This window comes from Melanotaenia boesemani, chromosome 13 (assembly GCF_017639745.1).
Source record: "Melanotaenia boesemani isolate fMelBoe1 chromosome 13, fMelBoe1.pri, whole genome shotgun sequence".
NCBI classification, from domain to species: Eukaryota; Metazoa; Chordata; class Actinopteri; order Atheriniformes; family Melanotaeniidae; genus Melanotaenia; species Melanotaenia boesemani.
The window spans coordinates 3,984,501-4,003,043 of NC_055694.1; the positions used below are offsets into that span (position 1 = coordinate 3,984,501).

The window sequence follows — 18,543 nt, forward strand, 5'->3', positions numbered from 1 at the left end:
ATTTAAATATCTTCATGTCATACTCCCCTTTTATTTCCCCTTTCCAAACATACACACCTGTGCTGCTGCTTTATTTAACTCATCAGCAAAATCAGAAATATGTCCATCAGTAAGTCATCTCTAACTATTTAAAGCATGACAAGGCAAGTTTATTTGTGTGCCACATTTTAATGTGCAAAATGATTCAAAGTGCTTTACATTAAACGTTAAAAGCATTACAGTGGGGCACAGAGCAAATAACATTTCTAAAATAATATATAATAAAGTATTTCTGCTATTAATATTGCTAAACTATCATTAACCCTTTATTGGGCCAAGAACCATATTTGATCACTTCATGGGAGAATTCCTCCTCATGCCACTACATGAACTCATAGAGCCACATGCAGTTCTCCAGTCATCAAAGATCAGGCTGTGTCCCAGATAATTTACTGAGATTGACTTTCAACAAAAAATGAGAAGAAATTTTAATGACTGACCACTAGCTGCTGTGTGACTGTTATTATTTTAGAAAAAGGTAACCAAGTTTTAAAGTCTTGTAAAATCCTCCAGTATCACAATAACACTCTTCTCTATGGTTGATGTTTTGTATTTGAGTGCCTAATATAGGGTTAAATATGTACATATGGCCACACCAAACTTAGGTATGTAAAGTCCTTGTTCACTCCCTGGATCCTTACACCCATCAGTAAATATTTGCAGTTAGTTATTATGATCCCTTTAACAAAACCCAAGACTTCTGCATTACTGAGAGTTTTTAAAGGAACTGTCCCAATACTGAGTCTTAGAGTCCTATTATATCTGTTTTTTTTATAGAATCTACTCTTAATAAATGAAATGATAAATAAAATCTTCCAAATAAATCTTAAAAATCTTAGTAAAGACTCAATTATGAAACTTCCGGTTAGGAACCCACGCTTTCAAAATAATAGAACTACAGAAAATGTGTGGTAGCAGAATGAAACAAGAATTTAATGTTAAGATTTTAAAAAATAACTTGAGCCACGATATAATCTAAAGACACCAAACTTACAAAAAAGCCACTTGTTAATATTTCAACCATAACATGAGACACGTCACACACGCAAAAGATGTGTATTCTTTTTTAAATAACTAAAATGCATGAGAGGACGACACAACGTTGCTGTAACATGAAAGCAAGCTTTGTGACCTTGAGATAATAGCAACAAAATAAATAAAAGCAGTCGTCAATACTGACAACTGGACAACAAGGTTTTTCTGAGTTTCACTGTAAAATAAAGTTAAGGAAACTGTTAGATTCTGTCCAACAAAAAACCATCTCAAAGTTAAAGACGTTGTGAACTGTAGTTTCTGTAAGATTCACTCAGAATCTGCTGTAGATTTGTTTTGGTATTACCCTGATGTTAAACACTTTTGGCAAAATCTGTGTTTTTTATTGCAGAATATTTTGTTATTTGTTTTGTATTTTGGAAAGAAACTGTTATTTAGTTTTGAGAATATCCATAAACAAGTGAGTATCATGAACACTTATATAATCAACCTTATTATTTTATTGACATAATTTCATATGAAGAAATGCACATATAAAACTATTAAGACTCTGACAGCCTGTAAAGTAAAGAAAAAAATTAAAATAGAACAAATCTTTCCCTAATTTTCTTTTAAATCTTTTCCTTATTATCGTTTAATTAAAATAGGTTTGTGTTTTGTTATATTTTCTTTTATTATATTGTTATTGTATTTGTTTATAATTCTTCGCTGTTGTGTCATATATTCGCTTTCATAGATTTGGTATTGCACTGTTTCTTTCTTCAATAAAGTTTATTTAGAAAAGCCTGACCGGATGTGGCTGTTTTCGCTTTGCGCTCTCTACCGGAAGTTGATAAAGCTGAGCTGGCTGCTCCTTTTGGGCTGTTTTGAGTTTAAAGGCAGTTGTTGTCAACGACTTTCTCTCGTTGGGAGCAGTCGCTATTTTCAGGGATATTTTTGTGCACAAGGTGGCAAACACACTTCCCTGGTTTGCTGCCCACGTTTCAAACAAGCCGAATTCAACTTCTTTTTTTTTTTATATATAAAAGGCGTTCTTGCTCCATCATATTGACGCCATGGACCCCGCCAGTCAAGGTAACGTCAATTGTTAGCTTACCGAGCAAGCTAGCTCTCCTTAGCTTTAGCTAACTGAAATGCAGTAAATAGTACACTAAGTAAAGAGCACATAGTTCTGTTTCAGGGCTTGTCAACATATAGTCAATATGTTGAAGAATGTTCACTTTTGTTTGTTTGCATGATTGACTTGAAAAGAGCGAGTTAATCGGAACAGTTTAGCCGTGAAGAGAGGACGGGCCCGCTGGTGTGTGACAGGGACAGCAGCAGGTGGAGAGGAAGGTGGATCATGTTACTAATGTTAGCAACTTTCAAGTTACTCCAGGAGAAACGACTGACATTAATTCAGTCAATGAGTGCACCGTGTTTTTTCCTATTTATGAATCGTGCTGTTTTTTTCCAACGGAGGGAAATTTGATTGTTGTCAACATAACTATAAACTCATGTTTGACAAAGGAAGTGCTGGAGTTTGCTTTGGTGGTTTCTCTAAATGCAGTTCCTGTTTTCTCTCATTTACATCACTACATTAGACCATCTTGTGCATCCTCGATCTCGTTTTTGTCAGATTTACTGAGCGATAGTTTTGATTTGTTTATTCACAGAAAAATCAGTATGAAATACATAATACATACAGTGGACATTTCCACAATGACAGAAAGTGAGAAACGTTAACAACTTAAAGTTTTTGACAGGGGACCAGTTGTCTACTGAGAAAGTTATATCAGACAGTATATGGGCCAGATAATTCTAGCTTTCTGGTTAAATTAGTCATTACAATCCCAATTCCAAAAAAAAGTTGGGACACTCTTTAAAGTGTAATTAAAAACAGCGTGCAGTGATTTGCAAATCTAATTAAATCACATTTTATTCCCAAGAGAACATAAACAACATATCATTAAAACTGAGACAGAGACATTTTTCATGGAAAATATTAGCTCTTTTAGATTTTGATAGCAGCAGCAAATCTCTAAAAAGCTGGAACAGTGACAACAAAGGCTGGAAAAGTTAACGGGACAAAAAACACCCTCAGGAGCATTTGACAACTAATTGGGTTAATTGGCAACAGATCAATAATGGGTATAAAAGGAGCATTTTTAAGAGGCAGAGCCTCTCAAATGTAGAGTTGGACAGAGGGTCACCAGTTCAGAAAAGTTGATGTCAATGCTGTTCTAGATAAAGAACATTCAGAAACTTTATTTCAATTACAAACTGTACAATTGACCTCTCAAATCATGTCTGAGGGTCAGGGATGCGTCCAGCAAAGGGATCTGTATACATACATACATACATATATATATATAACAATAATATAAGAAACAATAAGCATGTAACTGTGACAATATATAGAGGAAGTCTTGCTTTAATGGCTAAAATTGTATGAAAAACAACAGCTTGATGTAGTAATGTTACTGGAGTGAAACATTTTTCAGGAAAGAGCATTATTATAATTGTATTGATTATTTTTAGTCGTCAGTATCCTGTAGGCCATGATAGTTGGGGAATATTCCTGATGAGTCATCTTGGGGTAGTTTGTAATGGTGAGTGGCCATGATGGACCCGTTTTTATCAGGCTTCCTGGACATTATAATGAGTGCTTTTAGGAAGTGATTACAGCTGACTGTTGTCTTGTTTTGAAGAATGACAGACTGAACTGAAATAGGACATTGTTTCTGTCTCTGTGTACGCCCATACGAGGGATGCTTTAAAACCTGACTAAAGGCTTCCTGGCAGCAGTCGCAGATGACGCAGCTTTTTGTTTTGTTCTTGGAAAGAAAACTACTTAAGTAACGTTTACAAATGCTTTATGTTCTTATTTTTTTGTGCTGTTTTATTATGAACGATGAAGCAAACCCATTTAACCCTTAAAACGCCAAGCCATTTCGGTTTTCTGTTTTTGATCAACCTGTTTTGATTTTTTTTTATGTTTCCAGACTCAGCTGTCAGATTATGAGGCTAAAATGGTGTAAAATGAATGTATGAATAGATGTAGCAGCATAAAGGCCGCCCAGAAGAAGAAAGCAGAATTTATTACTAACTGAACTTTGTAGAAATAACACACAGATTAAGAGTGACCAAGCCTTTTCTGTCCACATGTCAGTGTTTGCAGACTAGTTGTGCTGCTGTTTGATAAATTCTGGTCTGTGTTCAACTAGCTGTTGAATTGAGGTGCAGTGAGTTTAAATCAGTAGTATTTTTTTTGTAGTTAAGGGAAATTGTTAAAACTAACAGCCATGATGATGATGTAAGATAACGCGAAGAAGAAGAAACCTGTTGACTGAATATCAAATGTCATGTGACTCTTCTTTAAAGTAAACAATCTCAGGAGGAAAAACGTTTTCAAGGGTCTGATCTTGTGATTCAAAGTTAATCTAACTTTACTACAAGATTAGTTTCTGGCCCGACTCTGAATACCTTCTGGCTGAGTCAGTATACTTTACAGGTGGAGTCATCTCTCCCAACATCCTTTGTTTGGATGTTATTAGAAAAACACGCAATCATAAATAATCCTGGTATTTTGCAACATAAGTGCATGTTTGTCCAACATTTTTCTAATTTGTTGCACAAACTTGTTCTGATGCTGAATAACCAACCAGGAAATAGTTAATAAAGTTTGGTCCTGCATTCAGATGATTGTTTTATGCTCAAAAATGTTAATATTTAAATAAAAAGGCACCTAGTTTGGAAATAGGTGTGTCTGTGAGGAAGGTTTGACCTACTGCTGGATGGTGTACCAGTTTTTATTTTATGACTTTGTCTAAAATTACAAACAGCTTAAATAATGGTGGGAACGTGATGCTGTGGGGAACCGTTTGAGGGGGGACTGTCTTCACTGCTACACCACTAAACATGCATGCAGCGAAGCAGCTGTTGTTAGATATGTTGAACGGTGAAAATGGGTGGAGAAAGTGACGCTGTAACAGATGTTAGTTTATATTTCTACTTCACCAATTTAGACACTTTTGAAGACAATCTAATTCAATCCCATTTATTTTACTCCTATTATAACTTAGTCAAAACAAAAAGGAGAAAGATGGATTCAAGGATCAATACCCAGCTGTGCACGGGGAGAAAAACTGCTGTCAAACCCAGTGACACCAGTATGGTTTCATTCTCCAACGCTCCTGTTGGCCCACTGATTACAGATTGTTTGGATGTTGCATGAAGCCTATTTTTAGCCAGTTTCAGGCAGTTTTCCCTCTTCTTTCCCTTCTTGTGTCCTGTTGTGACAGCGTCAGCTCTGACTGCTGCCGAGCTGCCTGAATTTTCCTCAAATGAACGACTCTGAGCGCAGATTGGTAGAAAAACTGACATTTGCAAATTTCTGTGTTTGAAGCAAAACAATCGTGGGTTTAAGTACGGTTTGCAAAGTTAAAAAATTACTTTGCTTTCAGCGCATTTATCCTTGTAAAAAAACATCTCCTAATCACTGCATCATTATTTCCTGTTTTCTGAAAGTGAGGGGTGTAATGGATTTCTTGCAGGAATATCATGTAACTTCACTCACTGTCACTTTTTCTTCCTGTTCAATATCCATTACCACCCTACATTAACATCTTCCGCTCTCTACCTTGTCCTCTCCCCTTTCCCTCCCATCCCAGATATCAACCTGAACTCTCCTAACAAGGGTCTTGGTGTGGATCGTTCAGACAGCCTGTCTGATGTGCCCGTGGAGGGAGCGGTGGGTAACTCTGCTAACCCTCTCCCACCAGGCCTCACAGAAGAAGAAGCTGAGGAGCTCCACACTGAGCTAACCAAGGTTGGACCCTGAAGTTTCAATTTCCTGCACTACTGAGGTTAAAAGATAAAAAAAAAACGTTTGGATGCTGTGTGAAATACGAATTAAAAACGGATTGTAATGATCTGCAAATTCAGAGTAGAAGACAGTTAAATTATTCTATTCCTCAAACAGTATTAGCTCATTTTGGATTCAATGGTTGCAACACATTTAATAAAAGCTGGAAAAGTGATTAATAAAAAGCAGAATCTGGATGATCATGTTGCAACTAATTAGGTCAATTGGCAGCAGGTCAGCGACATGGTGTATAAAATGAGCATTTCAGAGAGGTAGAGTCTCTCAGGAGTCCTACAATCTGTAAAATACTGCTTTTATAACTGGTGAAACAATTTCAGACAAATTCAATATAAAATGACAAAGACTTAGTCTGGGGGAATCTGTTCGATTGGACTGGGAATGGCCCTCCTGCCTTTGGTTTGCTGTCATGCTGCACTTTACTGTAACAGACCAAACCGTCTGGACATCATGCAGTTGCGAGCGCTCCTGGGGGTGATGTTTCGCTAAATGACCTCTGACCAGGAAGAAGGAAGAAGAAAAACTCGGATTGTTGCTTGGCCTGGACCGAAAATGGCTTCTTAACTGCAAATAAACATTGGAACAATACAAAGTTTCCTCAGTGTGGAGGTTCCTGTTTTTACTTTGGTGCTCAAACCTAATACGGTTTTTACCAGAATCTGTCCAGTATGAGCAACAGGAGAAGCAGCGAGTTCTCCAACATGTCGATCTACATCATTTCATGTCTGCATTCACACTGCACGCAAACTGCATCACTGTGCATTTGCAAGTAAACCGTGACCACTGGTTTTTAAGCAGACCGGAGTTCACTCGTTTGGTCCACATCAGCCTGTGAACGAGTGTTTACACTACTCCACGTGAACCGTACTAGTCATGGAAGTGGGTAGGGAATAAAATATGGGTTGATGAGATTTGTAAATTACAGTGTTTTATTTTTTTTTTTTTAATTACATTTTACACAGCGTCTTAACTATTTTGGAGTCTGGGTTGCATATTTGGTAGATGATCCCGCAAATGCTGGCAAGTTGACCCATGTTGTGTTGCGTAAAAATACTAATTCAGCTGGAAAAAAGTTCTGTTGTTTAATCAAAGTTACTCAAAGTTTTTATACATTTATTGCAATTACAGTCACACCTTGCAAACATTACGTTGTGGGATCATCAAACATGGAGGCTAGTTGGAACCTAGAGAGGGTTGCATGTCGATGTAGAGTCAAGTGTGAAAAGATCAGACTGATGTGTTTCAGGTGGAGGAGGAGATCACCACCCTGCGTCAGGTTTTGTCAGCCAAAGAGAGACACGCTGCAGAGCTGAAGAGGAAACTCGGCCTCAACCCGCTCAACGAACTCAAGCAGAATCTCACAAAGAGCTGGCAAGATGTACAGACCTCCAACGCGTACGTATTTCATCAACTTTAACTAAACAAAGCTTCTGGAAGTTGCGACTTTAGCTTTAAAGAAGTCCGTTGGAGCTCCCATGTCGGATTCACAAGATTTAATAGTCAACAAGAATCTTTAGAAAGGACCTGTACATAATATACAAACAGTCTTTGTAAAACAAATGTTTTTGGTGTTATCAGATTTGTACCAGAGATGGTAAAATTGATTGTTTTCTAACAGCTACAGTAATCTACCATCATCCGACTGAAAAACAAATTTGGAAATACTTTTGTTCGAATATCTGCTGTCCATCCCAGTAACACTGGTTTTTCTTTTTTCCTTTTTTTAATTTATTTTTTCTCAGTTCGTCCAGGATTTTTTTCCATTTTATTTGTGTTTTATTTATTTATTTTCAATTTTTTTTTTCAGATTTTTGCAGCAGCTTTTGTGAAAGTTGTGGTTTTTGTTTTTAAAAATCAGGTAATGTTTCTCCATCTTCTATTGTCCAGTGTTGGTGAGTGTGTGTGAATTGTAGCCTCAGTTTCCTGTTCGTAGCTGACATGAGGCACCCGGTGTGTCTTCTGCTGCTGTAGCCCATCTGCTTCAAGGTTGGACGTGTTGTGTGTTCAGAGATGCTGTTCTGCAGACCTTGGTTGGAAGCAGTGCTAATTAGACTTCCTGTTGTCTTTATATCATCTCCAACCAGTCTGCCCATTCTGCTCTGACCTCTGACACCAACAAGACATTCTGGTCCAGAAACTGCTGTTTACTGAATATTTTCTCTTCTTCAGACCGTTCTCTGGAAACCCTGGAGATGTTTGTGTGTGAAAATCCCAGTAAATACTCAGACCAACAACCATGCCACATTCAAAGTCACTTTAATCCTTTTTCTTCCTCATTCTGATGCTCAGTTTGAACTTCAGCCAGTCGTCTTCATCGTGTCTACATGACTAAATGTGTTGAGTTGCTGCCGTGTGATTGGCTGGTTAAATATTTGTGTTAAGAAGTTGATGAGGTGGACCTGACAAAGTGGACGGTGTGAATGTCTCTTTGCATTTAGTGATTATTGGGATCAGTTGTGCAGCGTATGGGACACGAAGAACATGCTCAAGCACTCTTTAGGCTTTAGGCTTTTAAATACTCACCAAGAAAAGAGAATTTCTTCTTGTTTTGAAGGCAGGTTATTTTATCCTCTCAGCCCTGTTTGGGGGTTCTTGCGACTTGTTGTCGACACACCATCTAAGCAGAACTTTTTTCTTGTGTGGCATCCGAGAACAGTTGGTTGGAAGGTATGTGAAAAATGTGAAGCGGACAGCTTTTCCTTTTCCGCTGAGACGAAAGAACAAGAATGAACAAGATTGAACTGGCAGTTTTGAAGAAACAGCTGGTCTAGGCAGTGACAGAGTTAATATCTTTCCAACATGTGGCGTATAAAGACACAGCCGTGTGCAAAACTCGGCCACACCTTCTCGTGGCATAAGAAATAACTAAGCCAAAAATGCAAGGCAGGTTTATTAGTGGAATGCATTACATGTGCAGGATAAATCAGTGCATTACATAAAACATTAACCCTCTGCGGTCCAGGGTATAATTGGACGTTTTAGACTACTTTTTTTTTTTTTTTAATCATTACATTTAAGCTTTTAAATAGTTTACCTGCCATGTTTGGTAAACTTCTCTTAAGTACAACTTCATGTGTAATTTTACAGCTTTTTAAATTTTTTTATTTTGACAAAATGTGTTAACACATTAAACCTAAAATCACACAAAACATAAAATCTGAATAAAGAATAGTTTGAAAAAGGTCATTTTCTTTCTTTTTGTGCGTGAAAACAACAAACATGTACAGATTTGGTAAACAACAAAATAAATAATTTTTTCTACTCCCAAAACCAGTTCTTGTCCACTAAAAGACAAGGGACGTCACAGGTTGGACATTTCCAGGGTGTGTTAGTCCTCCTGTCCACCAGGAGGCAGCACTTATGTTGGCTTTTGGTGGATTTTGGTCACTCCCACAACTTCTCCTCTTCCTGAGGAGCCAAATCTGTCACGTTGTCATATAACTTTTTTTATTTGATTGATTTGGTTGATTTTTCCACCAACAGAAAAGGGGTAGTTAGAATTGTTTTAGCCTTTTTTAATTTTCTTTAGAATTGGCCGTTTTGTCCATTTCATCCTGCACCAAACATGACGATAATATCCTTGGAAAAGTATGATTCAGATTTTTATTCACAACTCTGGTGCTACTGGAGCATCAACACGGTTTAAAACTGATAAAAGTTGGAGTGCGTCTTGCTGCTACGTCTTCTTGGATCGGTTATGCAACGTGAGGGTTAAAACGTTATAGCAAGGTGCAGAAGAAACTAAAAAGAATAAAAACGAAAATAAAAAAAGTAAAAGGACCCCTCCCACCATTGATCCCCTCCCCGTCGCTGACGGGGCTGCTGGTGAAGTTCGACGTAACCAGGCCAAAATAAACTTTTTAATAGTTTTTGCCACCTTGAGAAAAAAATTCTCTGTTCTTGTGGAGTTTGAAACAAGATTCAGGTTAAAAAGAAGCAGTTTTTTCTCACCATGACTTCAGTGAAAATTCATTTCAAACATCTTCCGTTTGATTGTGTAAAGAGACGACTGGAGACGACTTTCTAACCGCGGCCACTCTGCAGGCCGGCCTGCTGATTCCTCGCTGACCCCCTCCAGTGTAACACCCTCATGTCTCTGTTTCTAGCTATGTGAGAACCACTGAAAAACTGGGCGAGTGGAATGAGAGGGTTACCAGTTCAGATCTGTGAGTCCCTGCACCGTTTGCTTCTCACTCTGTGGTGATGTCTGGCCCTCTGCTCTGTTTGCTCTCTCACGCTTGGACTTGTACTCATCCTGAGTCCTGACCTTTACTCACCCTCTAACCATGTTTGCCAGCACGAACACTAACACAGTGTTAAACTTTGGATCTGGTGGCAGGCCACCTACACTTTTTTTCTTTTTTTTTTTTTTAAGATTTTCTTGTGCCTCAAGACATTCTGTACAAGAACACAAGACCCAAGTATTGAACTATCAAAATGACATTAAATCTCATTGATGAGAGTTTTCCAGTCGATTCATCTACAGAGCCAGCTGTGTGCTCCAGTCAGCTAGCTAGGGCTAATTGAATTTATTTAGAAAACGATCAGTCATTTCAACCCCCTCTCTTCATCGGGTTGCTGCCATGTGATTGGCTGATTCAGATATTGGAGTTAACAAGCAGATGGATTATTAAGTGGACCGTGAGTGTACATGTGCATTCAGTACTGATGTCAACACTTATTTGATGTTTTTATCGTGTTGCATCGACAGTGAATGTCACAGCGGCCCTCCCCCTGCACCCTCTTATTCATGTTTTTTTTCTTTTTCTATTTCCATCCTTTATTTGTTCAGGTTCCTCTATTTGAGGTCAGGTGTCCTCTCTTCCTTCAGAAGTGATGATCATGTTGTCCTTACTTCCTCTCTGAATCAACATTCCTCCATATTTTTAGCTTTGTCAGGTGCTTCCTCTCTGCACGATTTTCTGATTCTGTAGTTTTGCTAACAAGGAAAGAAATAAAAACACGGTGATGTTTTCTTTCGGACAGAGAAGTTTTCAGAGTTATGTGTATGAGGTTTTGTCATAGGAGGAAATGAGTTATTTCTACGTGTTTACGTAATAGCCTGTATTGGCAATGCAAGAAATAACCGTCTACTTATGTGTGTTTAACTTTTTGGTGTAAATTTAACATTTTAACCTCACACTTAAAATAATAACAAAATATAAAGCATTTTAGAGCGCACAGGAAACTACTTTTTTCTCTGCTGGGCAGCAAAATGTTCATCTTTAGGGTTTAAATGTGTGTTTTCTGCCTGTTTGAACCAGGCTGCTGCTTCTGCTGCTCTGTGGTTTGAAGCTCATGGAATTTTCCAAGTGGGTGCTTCTGAAATGAACTGGATTGGCGAGCTTTCTACTTCAGTAAACTTGCCTAGCTTGTGACTGTTCTTGTCTTTTACATTCACACACATACATTCAAACAGCAGCAGTTACACTGACCTCGGTTTCTAGTCGTTGTCATGCAGTTGCACAGAAATAGACACATACTTTTCTCAGCACTTTCTGGTCTGATAGGAAAAAAATGTGGTTTGCATAATGTAGATTTGAAATGCATCGACACCGGAGGCCAGTGCAGACGCCACCATTGGTATACACTTGATTCTCAGCCATACCTACATGCACGGTGCAGGAAACCTGTCTGGCTGCACCTGCATTCCTCCACTTCCACCTGCGGTGTGGTCGTGTCTGGTGACCAGACCGGCAGCTCAGACATGCTGCTGCAGGAACGAGTGGGAGGAGAGGAACAGAATGCGACAGAGGAGGAGGGGGCAGGGAAAGAGGAATGGCGTGAAGCTCACACGGATCCAAACTAAACAAAGAAATAAGTAGGTTATGAAAACGTTGAGGGCTCTGAAACTCTCGGGTTGACATGAAAGAATGGGGGTGAAATTTTAGATTCAGCTGGTTCATAATTTTCACTTCAGTTTAAAAAAAAATCTTTAATGTCTGTTTAGTAAAAATCCTGTTTTTTTATGCTAAAGCAGGTGAGAATAGAGATTTCTTAGAGTAAATTCCAGGTTATATCCACTGACAGGCTACTTTATCAGGTCCATCTTGCTAGTTTGGACCCCTTTTAGCTTCAGATGTGCCTTAACGCCTGCGTTTATTTACTACCTCGTTTGTATTGTCAAAGTTTTTCAGGAACAGTAGTGTGTAACTCTGTGGAGTGAATTGTGATGCATAGTTTACCCTTTAGGTGATCTATGGAAATTTTCCTGGCATTTCTATCCCGTCCAGAGGTTTACAATCCAGCCACAAAATGTAGCGTTCATTCAGAAACTTTATAGTAAATCCACAATGATCCATGATAACACCATTATTACATTTTCGTCATAAAAAAGATCACTATCACTACTATGTTGCAAAGAGACCTCTATTTTGAAATGGAAATCATGATAAAGCCACTTCCTGTCAGACTTTCCACCAATCAGAGAGCTTAGATTGACGGTAACGTCCAATCAGGAGCAGTCAAAGATCAACCAGTGAGCAGAAAGTTCTATGTATGTGTGAAAAGAAGAAAAATAATGCTCCTCTATGGCTGGAATAAAGCCAAGAAGACGTTTCTGATGCACGGTGGCGCCACAAAGCAGCTGAGCTGGAGTTGGTTTAGTGAGGATAGCAGGTAAATAGTAGCAGGAATAACTGGAAATGAGGAAAAAGTGGAAACATGGAAATAATTGTGTGTTAATTTCAATATTTTTCTCCTGAAAGCCAAGACTTGAGAGAATGATGCAAATGAGAAAAGGCTTGGTCACTGTTGATCTGTGTGTTATTTCTACAAAGTTCTGTTAGTAATAAATTCTGCTTTCTTCTTCTGGTCGGCCTTTATGCTGCTATATCTATTCATACATTCATTTTACATCATTTTAGTCTCACAATCAGACATCTGAGAAAAACTGAAACAAAAATGAATGTTTGCTGTGATTTAAAAGGGTTGAGTTTCTGCATGTAGTTTTACATTAGAGAAAACAGGCAAATCACAAAAACAAATGGCTTTAAAAGGTTAGATATTAGATATCTATATTCTTGCTGCTCACCTCCTCTTTCTACATACTTTTCTGCTTCAGCGGATATGTAATATATCTGTGTGTAAAATATAAACATCCCGTTTCCAAGAAGGCATAATCCTCCTCCCTCTGCTCAGACGGTTCTTCTCTGAAACAAATATGGTGACGTTGTGCTGTAACAGAGCTGCTCTGTATGTCGATGCTGCGCTTACAGTCAGCTTCATTGTGCTGATGTTAGTCAGCATATAGAGACGAGCCTTGTCTGTAGGAGGAACACCTCCAGTTTCTGTTACATGCTCTAAATGTATGCACTTGTACTAGTGGGTTTTGTTTTTCCCCAGGACAGGTCACCAGTCTGCCGCAGGGCCAACACGGATATGGACAAACAACCATTCACACACACACTCACTCCTAGGGAGAATTTAGAATAACCAGTTTACCTAACATGCATGTCTTTGGACGGTGGGAGGATACCGGAGAGAACCCACGCATACACGGGGAGAACATGCAAACACCACACAGAAAGGCCACGCCCCCAGGTTCAAACCTCCCCCTCAGCCAAGGCTTGAACCGGCGACCTTCTTGCTGTGAGGCTGCGGTGCTAATATTTGGCTACTTTTTTACCATTTTAGCATAATTATTTGATACTTTGTTTATGAGTATATTTTATTTTATAGCATTCTAATGGTTTTATTGTCTCTCCTGAGCAGCACTTTGGTGAGTTTGTTTTAAATGTGATATAGAAATAAATTTGACTTTAGCTCTAGAAGGCCTTAGGACACAAGACCCCTCTCTTGGTAAACTGCAGCAAAGATCTCCAGGCCGGGAATCAAACCATCGCCAGCTGCATGGAGGAGCTGTGGTCTCTGTATATGAACAGTCTGTATATGAACCAGTTGAGTTTAGCAGCATAAACATTTTTTTGTTGTTAATATGCAACAGTCTGTCCTGTAAGGAGCTTAGTCAACGAGGACGGGGATCTTCAGGACAGCCTCCTGCTGCAGCTCAAACACCCGGAGTGACTCTGATCGAAGCTTCTCTTGTTTTCTGACAAAGCTCCTCCTTGTTTGTAACGCTTCACCCAGAACTGGGGCAGTTTTTTCTTCTTTTTACTCCAGATTAGCAAAGCATTCCTTCTTTCCATGGACAACCCTGGTGTTTCTGTTGGTCTCCAAGCCGTCGCTGACTTTCTGTGGGAGACGTATCTATGTGAATATTACACCAATGCTGGGTGTTGATCCTCCCTGAATCCGTCTTTCTCCACAGAACCAGGTCTTCAGCTCTATGGATCGTGATTGTCATCCACCTCTTGCTTTTATGTCGTAGTCAGTACCTCTAGCACCTCTAGCAAACACATCTACAAGTGACATTTGACTCAAGTCCTACTTTCTCAGTTTTACCTGAGGATGTGGAAGGTATTGATATTAGTTTCAGACATTCTTGGCACTCCAAAGCATGTTTGCAGCTCAGGTGGTGCAGCGATTAGCTTGTGTTGCAACAACTTTCCCTCTCTTACCTTTTATAACCAAAATGTCTCCATGGCAACGGATCCGGCTCCTTTTTTCTGTGTTGTCATGTTCAACTTCAGCGTCTGCTACATGTTGATGTTCTGAACTTTTCCGTCCATTTTCACTGCTCAACATCTCCGTTAACACAGCTGCTCTGCTGCAGGTTTAGTGGTGCAGCAGTGAAAAAGGTCCCCCTTCAAAAGGCTTCCTGCTGCACCACGTCCCCAACGTTCTTTAGGCTGTTTAAACCAACAAAATCAGTTCAAAACTAATATATAAACCAGTTTTCAGTATGAACCGTTGTACCATTCAGCACTACTGTGTTCAAGTTTTTGTTTTGGTTGTTGGACTTTTTGAAGCAGGAGCCTGAGGCATTCACTCCATAATCTCCTCCTTTTTTTTTTTTTCTTTACATCATGTTAAGCTTCGAGGTTGATGTCTTCAGAAATGCTTTCATTTTTGTATTTGCAGTGTGCACGTGCAGCTTGCTGTCTGCAAAGCGTCTAACCTGTTCTACTCTTTAACAATGAATGTTTTATCTGGTGATCTTACATCAATACATGATTATTGTCTTGTTGGTCCTGCGAAGTTTGTCCAAATTCTGGACTAGGGATATCACGATTATTTAATTTTATAGTTAACCGCAGTATTAAACGCTTCAATTAATTAATCGTAAAGGTCCCTCAACATCGTCACTTATATAAAATATTATGTATAAACTATATCAGCGCAACTTCCGGACGCAACGAGAGCAACGTTACACCACTTCCGTGTGACGGACTAGCAACCGGTCCAGGTGTACCTGCCTCTCACCTGCTAATTGCTGGGATAGGCTGCAGCCCCCCCCGTGACCCTGAATTGGAATAAGCGGTATAGAAGATGGATGGATGGATGGATGGATGACATTTACTCTTTTATAATTATGTATGACTAGGGTGGTCTAGCAGTGTAATGTGACGTGTTTACTGAACATCACGTTATACAGATGAAAAAAAACGTATTTGGTTAAATGACGCTAGATTAGATTAGATTGGAATTTATTAATCTCACAGTGGAGAAAGTGGATGCTAATATTTAACGTAACATTGAAGTGAAATGGCATCGTGGAATTTGGCTACAAAATATGTAGCTTCATTATGTACGACTCGGGTTGCTCTTACAGCGCAACGTGGTGCGTTCACTGGACGTTAAACAGAAAAAATTAAATACGTCTTTTTATGACAGTTTCGCTGTTCAAACATAATCGACCCAACATGAGGTCCATGGCTTTTAGTTGTTAGTGTGCTATAATTAGTCTGTAGAAGAAACAGCATTTAATTCCAGATAAATGTTCTTATTTATTTTCACTGTTGTAGTTTTATTTATGTCCCTAACAAACGACAGCTGTTCTGTTTTAAGCACAGCTGGAAGTCAAAACTAGCTGGATGTGTTTCCCATGTTTCTAAACTCAGGTCGGAAAGAAATGTTCAAAACCATTTTTATAACGTGGTTTACAGAAAGAAGCCTCCCTAGATGTCTCCTACTACAACACACCTCTTCACTGTTAATGGCCGAGTGATTTGAGTCAGGGTGGAATCCAAAACCTGCAGGACAGTAGCTCACGAGGACCGGAGGTGGAGACCCCTGATTTAGAGATTTGGAGAGGAGATTTAACTGGAATGAGACTTCTTAGTTTCTTTATTTTGTTATGACATATAAGGAGTGTTCAGGTGATTTTACACATTGTAGTGCTGGGGAATTGATTTACGCATAATAATCGTGATAAGCGTGAAATTGTGGTTATTTCTTTGATACCAACCGTGTAATCGTGACGTCCCTGTTCTGGACAGGAGTTATGCAGCTAAACTTAGTCATGGAGTATGAAAGACACATTATATTTTTAACTAAATTTTAAGGCCAAACCAACCAGTTACTTTAATAAACAGGAAGCATTTGAATATTTATGAGTAAGAATCCTCTTTATGGATCATGTCCTGTCTTTTGCAGGACAGTAACTGTTCTGTCTTGCTTTTGACAGATTTTTTTCCCCCCTCCTTTTAATGAAATATACTGGTGCAGATTTCCATCTGTTGGGGTATTAAAAGCTGTTAAAAGAAATGGTTTTAAAGGTTGGAAAGAAGAATTTACTACTGCACACTGCTGTATTGCGAGTCTTTCTCTTCTTCTGTGTCATTATCCTGCTGTTGTGTCTTCAGATATCGGTCTGCCTCAGCCACTTTGGATGACATTACCCACACTGAAGCGTGAGTTGACCCTTTTCTATTGTGTTGTTTTGTTTTTGTAGATGAACTAAGGTTTCTTTTTGGTTTGGTTTTAACGTTTGGTTTTCTTCTCACCTCATCTTTTTTCTATCTGAGCTTTTGTTTTTCTTTGCTTCTGTGATGAGGGTTCAGCTACTTTTGTTTTTCTTCATTATTTTAATGGAGGCTGATTTCAGGGGAGACTTGATGGCAGATATTTTACATGGCTGAGAAAGTTCATTTCAGTTTTAGAAGTAAGTCTTTTTTTTTTTTTCCCCCTGAGACGACTGACAAATACATGAAGAAATGGACAATATGTTGATTCCTTCGTTTGCACCTGGTTTTAGCCGTCTGTGCCTTTTACTGTGAGACCGTCATTTCTGCGCCTCTTTGGGGGTGAAGCTGTTTCATCTCCTATCGCTTCTCCATCTGCATCGTCGCAGAGCAGCCCTTTCTCAGCATCCTGCCTAACTTGGTGGAAACCTGCAGAGGCCGCAGCTCTTTAGGTAGTAACATCAAATTAACACAAGAATCTGTCAGATTTTTCCCATAACAGACAAAAGATCAGATCTGAGGCAAATTTGACTCTGATTGGCAGTAACCAGTCACCATATCTTGTGGACCTGTGCCAGTCTTTTTTGGGAAAACTGAGGAACAAGTTGAGTGAAAAGCTACAGCAAGTAAATATTGCAAACATGATTAAAGCAGGGTGAAAACTCCACAGTCTGCTCAGGAAACAGAAGAATTTGATTAAACACTGGTGGCAGCACACATGCTTTCCTCTTGTTCATATCACTAACCTGCATTTATGAAATGCTCTTTGCAGCACAGGCCAGGATATATGAACCGTGCTGCAAACAGAAATTATACACCCGGTTTCAAGCAGGATCTTTAGGAACTGAGGGTAAAAATTTAACCCATAAGAGCCTGACGTGACATATTTGGCACATAGTTTCTGAGACATTTTGCTTCAATTTATGGTAAAAACTTTGCTCAAAATCCTGTTAAACACAATGTGATACTTGTCTTCTGTCCCCTGATAGATTACCAGAAGCCGAAGACCACATTATAATATTTTTAATATAGCACATAGTAATAAATGGTAGATACCCCCCAAACCAAAAAAGAAATGTTTTTTTTTGTTACATTTTGTTAAAGGGCCAAATAAAGACCTCATATTTAAAAAATTTGACTTTTCTTACCATTTTTTTTTATGGGTCGGGCTTTAATGGATTTAATGGGAAAGCCGTTTTTATAAATGTAGTTTCAAAATCTGTGACACACTGAATGGTCTTCATGGATGATTGGAGATAAAAGCATTATATTACAGTACGGTGATGGAACCGTGAGCGCCTGCGCTAACACTGCCGCTTCAGTCTTTACATTCACGTCTTTTCCTCTGTTTTTCTAATATGGTGGTCTGGTGTGTCGTTCTATAACTTCCCAGCTTGTAACTGAACTTAGCATTACAGATGTGTCCTAACATGATGTTGGCTGTTTTTAATCTTCCTTAATGTGCTGTAAACGAAACATTGAGTCCTACTGATGCTTGCTTTCACACCAGGCTCCTTAAGTCTCCAATAGCAGCCAAAAAGTCACCAGATTTGTTGCTACTCATTTTTTTTTTTGAGTTGCTAGAAGGCTGCGATGGACTTGTGACCTGTCCAGGTGTACCTGTCTATCACCTACTAATTGCAGGGATAGGCTCCAGCTTCCCTGCGACCCGAATTGGATTAAGATGGATGGATGGATGGATGGATGGATGGATGGATGGATGGATGGATGGATGGAGTTGCTAGAAGGATCTGAATTAGTGTTGAGAAAAATTTATTCTAAATTACTAATCGATTTGTAAAATATAGTATCTAATTAGATATTAATTAGACCGATACTTAA

At 38.9% G+C, this 18,543-nt stretch overlaps 1 protein-coding gene across 8 annotated transcripts in view; it reads left to right on the plus strand.

Moving 5' to 3' along the window:
- The first annotated feature begins 1,858 nt into the window (after positions 1–1,858).
- tpd52l2b (tpd52 like 2b) overlaps positions 1,859–18,543 on the plus strand; it is a 28,066-nt gene continuing 11,381 nt past the window's right edge. For 3 of the 8 annotated variants that reach the window (XM_042002974.1, XM_042002975.1, XM_042002976.1), the window contains exons 1-4: positions 1,859–2,106; positions 5,685–5,842; positions 7,143–7,291; positions 16,603–16,650. In XM_042002974.1, coding sequence (XP_041858908.1) covers positions 2,088–2,106; positions 5,685–5,842; positions 7,143–7,291; positions 16,603–16,650 — 374 coding nt within the window. In that variant the 5' untranslated portion in view covers positions 1,859–2,087. The remainder of the gene's footprint in view (positions 2,107–5,684; positions 5,843–7,142; positions 7,292–16,602; positions 16,651–18,543) is intronic. The other 5 variants (XM_042002977.1, XM_042002978.1, XM_042002980.1 and 2 more) reach the window with 3 other exon arrangements.